At 35.7% G+C, this 7,864-nt stretch overlaps 1 protein-coding gene across 1 annotated transcript; it reads left to right on the plus strand.

Moving 5' to 3' along the window:
* Positions 1–1,596: 1,596 nt before the first annotated feature.
* On the plus strand, positions 1,597–4,935 carry LOC110796528 (uncharacterized GPI-anchored protein At4g28100). Its single transcript, XM_022001587.2, has 2 exons — positions 1,597–2,494; positions 4,209–4,935. The coding sequence occupies exons 1-2, from the start codon at positions 1,853–1,855 to the stop codon at positions 4,566–4,568; spliced, it is 1,002 nt and encodes a 333-aa protein (XP_021857279.1). The 5' UTR covers positions 1,597–1,852; the 3' UTR covers positions 4,569–4,935.
* The last annotated feature ends 2,929 nt before the right edge of the window (positions 4,936–7,864 follow it).

The following is a 7,864-nucleotide window of genomic DNA, read 5'->3' on the forward strand; positions in this document are numbered from 1 at the left end:
GGACAGCGAAGCGTCGAATTGAAGCCGGTGAAGCCGCCGGTGGGAACAGCGTTGGTTCGTGGGTTTCCAGAGTAGATGCGTTGGTTTATGGGTTTCCTTGGGGAGTAGCAGTGGTTTCGAGCAACCTAAGCGAGGATAGTAAATTGCTTGAAAATATTAAGTGAGCGCAAATTTGAAAAAAAAAAAAAAAAAAAAAATTCTAACACATCTGCGTCGCACATTTGTTAATCTGCGAAGGAAATGACTCTAGGAGGCTCCCAGAGTCATTTGCCTCGCAGATTAACAAATGTGCGACGCACTTGATTGAGTTATTTGCCTCGCAGCTTTGTTAATCTGCGATGCAAATGACTCTGGGGGGAATCCTAGAGTCATTTGCCTCGCAGTTTAACAAAGCTGCGACGCAAATGACTAAATTTTATGCTAAAATTTGTCATTTGCGTCACATGTTCAGAATGGCGTGGCAAATGCGGGGATGCAAATAAGCGTTTTTCTACTAGTGACTCTTAGTCAAGAGACGGAGCTAACTACAAAACTATACAAACATTGGTCATCCAACAATTGTGGATTTGGCCAGATATTCTAGGCCAACGATCCTTCATTCGGAGTCTAATTTAAAAGACAAACGTGTCTTAAATAGTTTTTTTTTGGCAAGCCCCTTCTTCTCCTAGTTAGTTCATATTAAACTTTGATGGTTCCCTTTATTCAAATGCGAACTCGGATTTCAGTTTCGTTATTAAAAACCATCTTGGTACCCTTAATCTAACTGTCACCAAATTCATTGGTTATCAATAGGAAATTATGTGGAAGCTTTGGCACTTCGAGAAGGGCTTGATCAAAGGAGCGCTTTTTTTCGAGATCAAACACCTTTTAGTTGAAACCGATAATATTTGCGTTATCAACGTTATTAAGCGGCAATGGAAGGTCAATTGGGCGAATCTTAATGTATTGCCAATGTGGAGAAATGTATTTCGAAGTTCGATTAAATATATTTTCACCATTATTTTGAAGAGGCAAATCACACTACAAGAATTTGTATCTTTAACGACAACCTAATTACGACGGGTTAAAAATCCCGTCGCAAAAGCCTTTTGCGACGGGGCTAACAACCAAACAATGACGGGAATAACCGTCGCAAATGTCTTTTACGACGGGTTTACGACGAATTTACGACGGGATTTCTATTAACAACGACCCCCTTTTATGACGGATTCGCGACAGGAAATCCCGTCGTTAATCAACGATTATTGGCCTTTCGCGACGGGATTTCCCGTCGTTAATAGTACAATTTCTTGTAGTGTCATACGGCGGATTTTATGGCTAATCACGGTCATGAATCATTATCCTTTTAATGCTTTGTTCTCTCTATTATCCGAAAAAATGAGTTTGATTAATCATATTTTCGTGGTAATGTAAATTTTATTTCCTTACAAAAATAAATTAAAAAATAGAGTGAATGTTTTCATTATAGACGAATGAAGCATTCTCCGTAAAAAGTTACTCCGTAAGATGGAGGCGTGGGGCATGATTGAATCAAGATCAAGGCACAACTTAACATTTAAACATCTCTTCACTTGTCCCCATACCTTTTTTCTTTACCTCTTCCTAGTCCTCCATTTCTCCTCGTCCTCACCTTCTGTTCGCATCTCTTTTTCTCTCTCCTCCGTCTTTTTATCTAAATTCACCAAATCAATTAAAGTTACCAAACACTTTCTTTTCTTCTGACTTTCACTCTTCCCTTTTCTTTCTCTTTTCCTCCAAACACTCCCTTAACAAAATAAAAGTTGAACAATTAGTATCTCTTTGAATCTTCCCTTCTTCCCGAACACGTCCTTAAACCAAAAAATAACCCACCATGGATTCTTATCATTACACCATCATCACTTTCATCTTAATTATCTCTCTCCTCTACTACCCCCACCTTACTTTTGCCGGTTTACTTGCTGAACCGGTCCAACCTATTAAACCGGGGGACTACCCAAGCACTCCAAACACAGTACCCGCGTTCCCGCTTCAAACCGACTCACAATCCTGCCACCTTGACCTCTCCGACGAGCTTTTCGGTGGGGTTAATGAAGCTTGTGGTCATAACCTCGACCGGAGCCGTTGCTGTCCGGTTCTTGCTGCTTGGCTTTACGCGGCGCACGCTCGTTCTGCTCTCGAAATTCCTCCGGCTCGACCCCCGGTTTCCCCTGATTCAGACTCCGAGTTACCCATGATGCCCGAATCTGACTCGCAAAAATGCGTTAACTCGCTCCAGAACTCGCTTGCAAAACGGAACATCACGCTTCCTCAGCCAAACGCCACATGCGACACTATTTTGTGCTTTTGTGGCATTCGGCTTCACCAAATTGCGTCGTTAAGTTGCCCTGCGGCGTTCAATTTGACGGGGAATTACCGGAATGCGACGCCTACTGCTAATGTCAGGTATTTGGAGAAAAACTGTCGAAATTCTACTTATGGTGGCTGTACGAAATGCCTTGGTGCTCTCGAAAAGGTATGTTAATTACGTTCTTTTCTTCAAATTCTCCAATCATTTCCCCATTTATTATTCTTCAATTTTTTTTTTTTTTTTTTATCAACTGTATTTATTGAAGTATATATTTGCTCCCCTATAATAAATGGTATAAGCCAATTATAATAAATTTCTTACTCGTGGGTTTTCATGTGTTTTTTTTAATTGAGTGTAGATCTTTTTCTACCCGATTTAGTAATTGTCATTAATTTTATGTAAAGCATCCCTCCACCGCTAATTGCAGTCGGGTTTATCCAGTATGTGTGAATACTAATTTCCGACATAAAATGTGGAGTACTAATTAGGATATCCTCGTGGATTTCAGATGGTTAGTCTGTAAAATCTTGAAGGTGATATATTACGGTAAGATCGAATTTGTTGAATGCGGCTCTCAATACAACAAAAAAGTTTAAGATAATCATCGAGCAAAATGCAAAAAGGTAAAAGTGAATGTGTGTTTTCAACGAGCTTTAAAGTAAATGTAGGCTTTTACAAAAAGTTAACCCTTAACTATATACTTAAGTCTAGGTAAAATTTGCTGTTAATTTAAGCTCGACATTGGCACAAAAAATACTCCGTACTATAAAATCCTTAAAAAATGGGTTTTATAACGTTACAACTTTTTAAGAGTATATGCAAAAACAGAAAAGACAAGAGAGAAAAAGCTAGTGTGACTGTGTGAGTGGTGGAGTCGTCTTTTTCTTATGGGATTAGGTAAATTGCCTGAATTATATTTGCCTTTTCCGCTTCCATTTCATTATCAATTTGTGAGTCTCCAAGAAAATTGCACATGGGTGGAAATTGGAAACTACTTCCACCTTTTTTTTACTAAGAAAGTGAGCAAAATATCAAGAATACCCTTATGATAAAAATGTTACTCCATAGTTATTAATTACAAAAATGATAAAGATTGCGACTGCGTGTCACAATGATGACATGACATGTTTACGTATGATTAACGTAATTGAAAAATAAGATATTTAACTTCATATAAACTATATACATGTTACAAAAAAAAAAAAAAGGTAGGAAAATCTTAATATTCTAATTTATTATAAATATAATATATATTTGTTTATTTATTTGTATCGATTACATCATTTACATAATTTTATAGTAAAAATGTTGCATTGATAGTAAAATTATTTTGATACATGATCTACGACACGCCTATATGTACCATTTAGAATCCGACATGTAGGATTGCGACAACTAAATTTGTACAAGGGAGTGTAATATGCAACTTAGTAAAAAACCCGAAGGATCAAAATACATGAATATGTCAATATGTGATGTGATTACGATTGCTCTAGCAGATTTCCAACATTTTTATGGCCTACCCTTGTTTTATCATCTTAACAAGATCCCTCAGTTTATTTGAAATTGATTAAGCTTTGATTGTAAGAAGAATGGAAACTAATGTTGACAATGACATATCATGAATTCATGGCTGTACTCCGTACTCCATAGTATACATACATACAGAGTATAAGTCAGATTATATTACTGTACTCCTTAGTTTACATACATAAGAATGGAGGGACAAAATTGGGGGCCATAGTTTGTGTGACTAGTTAATTTGTGCCTATTCTAGTGATGAAGCCATGTTGTTGTCATGTGTAATTACTTACTCATGATCTGTGTCTTTACTGATAAATGGACAAACATGACAAGCGTAATCTTTTGACAAATACAGTTAAAAGGGCGAGGCAAAAATGGAACAAAGAGCGAAGGAGGAGGCAGTAGTAGAGCATCAAAGATGTTCAATAGAGACTGCCAGCTAATGGGGCTGACATGGCTTCTAGCGCGGAACAAGACAGCTTACATACCAACCGTCTCAGCTGTACTGCGCGCTATCATGTATAGCACGCACCCTCCTCACCAATCAAAATGCAGCCCTGATCAAGAAAACATGCCTCTCGCCGTTGATTCTCTCCAGTTTGGCAGATCCCACTCTTCCGCTTCATCTCTGCTTTCCGTGCATTTTTCCCGTTCCATTTCCTCCCTCTTATTTATCCATGTCATTGCCATCAACCTTGTGTTTCTATTACCCTGATTAACAAAATTGTAACTGTTAAAATGAAACAGATGGGATCAGACTTCAGAGGGAGTATGATACGGAGTACAACTTTCTCTGTGTAAAACACTGTGTCTTTCTTTCTTTCTTCTGTAGACTGTAGTTGTCCGCTTCTTCTGCTTCACCTTCTACTGGTCGTATCTTCTGTTGTTTGGGTTGTCAGGGTCACGTGAAGCTAGTGGACACTTTTTGGGCACGGCTATTTTTGTCATTTAACCCGCTGTAAATTTTCTTATCGATAACAAGTTGGGATTTTTGTAGTCATTATTTTGTCTCATTATTTGGGTATCTTCTATGTATATGTGCAGCTGGAGGAGAGCCATTCACATTAGTGAATCTTACATTAGTCCTTTGTCCAAATCTCTCTTCCCCTATCTTCTTGTTTCCTTGTTTGCTTCATTTTGCAAAAAGCTACTAGGTTTCGAATTTATTCTCTAAGAACATGTTTAGCAATATCTAAGAATTGATTTTCAACAAAAGGAATGGAATAACAAAATACTCCTTTCATTAATTTTTTTATGAGTTATATGTTTATCGATATAAATATAAGAAATTTTTTAATTACTTTTGACTTAAAAATGATACAAATTGGGTAGTTAACAATAAAAAAAATTGAAGAACAAGTAAATGAGGTATAAGAGGTACAAGAAATAGAATTATTTATTATAAAGGCCCATAAGAAAATAGCAAATAATAAACAATTGGAAGAGTGGATGTAAAACAGTTACCAAAAACGGAATTATAAAGCTTAAAAAATTACAACCACAAGTAGTAATTACAACTGCTAAAGAAATACGGAGAGAGTACAAAATTGGTAGAGCGAAGATAGAGAAAAGAGAGAAAGAAAGTGAAACCATGCTTTCATGCAAAGTTGCAAATCAACTAGAAAATTAGTTTCGTGTAAAGAATCTTTGACATGTTACATATGACTATATGAGGGCCAAAACTATATTAATTTATTTTTTTGGTGTTAGCACCCGGTTTATCTTTAGGGCTAATTTGGATTCGGGGCGAGTTCTGTGTGGATAGGTTTCAGTCCCCTCCCAATTGTTGTTGCTGGGGATCGAACACGGATTCTCACTACCGAATTCAGCCTCAATCACCACTGAGCCCACAGACAATTGGTTACAGAAGTAATTTACGAGATGATATTAGTTTACAATATTAAATTTTTTTAATTGCAAAAGTAACTTACATTTAGTGGAAAAGTGATATAATTTGCAAAATTACGAGATGATATTTTTGATTTTTTAAAAAAATGTTATGGTTGTTTAGTTTGGTGTAAGAGGAGATAAAATATAAAATATTACATTTTGTAAGGTTGATGTCTAAACTCTTAGATACATGCTCTAAGGTCTAACTATTGTTAAAGTTGGAGACTTGGCTGTGTAGTGTTTATAAATTATTTTATATGGAATATTTCATGTTAATATTCTGTATGCAAAGCATGTTGGAGAGGCAGATAAACGTGATAGACAGAAATTTCTATAACCGCGCAAAAGAAAGATAGAAGAAAAATAGACAAAAACATAAATACCATTGAAGATAGCATGATAGCATTGTTTCATTGTTTGATATTACTGTCTTTTTTTTGTACCATTTTTTCATTCTGATGTCATTATAATATATCATAATACAATTGAAGATAACATGATACCATTGTTTCATTTTTTTAATACCAATGTTTTTTTAGTATCATTTTTTCATTCTTGATACCATTAACTCGTTTTATGGTAAAATCTAAAGGTATCGCAATACTATAATTTGTACAACGATTTTCATGAAATACTTGTAGGGGAGTATTTTTTCGTACTCTTTGATTCCCCTACGAGGAATAGGCTTTGTATGTTTTTGGATTTCGAAGGAGCCGCCACCAAACAATTTTAAGGGTCCCGTTTGGAAAGACCAAAGTTGACTCTTTAGTGGATAAGGCATTGAATCTTAGAAACGAATGGGTAGATCCGGGCAAGGGAACGAGATGCTTATTCCGCAAGCCTTAAAAATTGTATTCGGGTACATAGCAAAGAGCATTTTCGAATAACCCTAGTCATGAAACTATGTGGGTTTGAACTTGGAATTTTAGCATATAGAAATTTCTACTTGTATTGTGACCACTTCGCTTTAATTAAAGTTAATTTAAGGGAACCTAAGGCCGGTTTGTCCAAGAAATTATCTTTGTTAAGCGTGGTGTAACTTTGCATTTTGTTGTATTTAGCATGTGAGGCGATGAAAGAGATGAACAAGTAAGACAACATCACAATAGATAAATGAATTATTGAAAGTGCGTACAAAACCACATCATCTCAAAGTGAGATGAGTAAAGAATGCGGAATTGAAATAGAAAATAATAAAGGTGCGAAATTGAAGTGCGATATTGAAAGGCATTATTGAAATTGCGGTATTGAAGTGCATAATTGAAAAGATGCGATATTGAAATTGAACTATTGTATTTGAGATCCGAACACCAAACGACTACTTAATAATAAGTGCGTCTGACACGGATTCAAGTCTAAAAATCTCAACTTTAGGACAAGTTGCTCATCCAAAAGTGTCTTAGATTTTGGGCATAGAAATTGAACTTGAAATATTGAATCTTGAATATTGAACTTGAATATTGAACTAAGGAGTCTTGAATCTCAAAGATTAGACCTTTTTAATGTTAAAAAGGTTTCATCTTTGATATGCTCCATAACTTGAAATGATTCTAGTTTAAGGAAGTGATTACAAACAACCTTAAACATCATAGAATCTTGAAAATGAAACTTGCACTTGAATATTGAAATGAGGAGTCTTGATTCTCAAAGATTAGACCTTTTAATGTTAAAAAGGTGTCACATTTGATGTGCTCCATAACTTGAAATGATTCTAGTTTAAGGAAGTGATTACAAACAACCTTAAACATCATGGAATCTTGAAAATGAAACTTGTACTTGAATATTGAAAAGAGGAGTCTTGAATCTCAAAGATTAGACATTAAACGTTAAAAAGGCCTCACTTTTTGGGCGCGGTTTACAGGGGGGCTATTTTTGTCATTTAACCCGCTGTAAATTTTCTTATCGATAACAAGTTGGGATTTTTGTAGTCATTATTTTGTCTCATTATTTGGGTATCTTCTATGTATATGTGCAGCTGGAGGAGAACCATTGACATTAGTGAATCTTACATTAGTCCTTTGTCCAAATCTCTCTTCCCCTATCTTCTTGTTTCCTTGTTTGCTTCATTTTGCAAAAAGCTACTAGGTTTCGAATTTATTCTCTAAGAACATGTTTAGCAAT

This window comes from Spinacia oleracea, chromosome 4 (assembly GCF_020520425.1).
Source record: "Spinacia oleracea cultivar Varoflay chromosome 4, BTI_SOV_V1, whole genome shotgun sequence".
Lineage (NCBI taxonomy): Eukaryota > Viridiplantae > Streptophyta > Magnoliopsida > Caryophyllales > Amaranthaceae > Spinacia > Spinacia oleracea.

Bases quoted from the DNA above. Each gene is read 5' to 3' on its own strand.
- LOC110796528 (XM_022001587.2), top strand. From the start codon at position 1,853: ATGGATTCTTATCATTACACCATCATCACTTTCATCTTAATTATCTCT. The intron at 2,495-4,208 runs GTATGTTAATTA...TGACAAATACAG, and splicing joins GCCTTGGTGCTCTCGAAAAG to TTAAAAGGGCGAGGCAAAAA.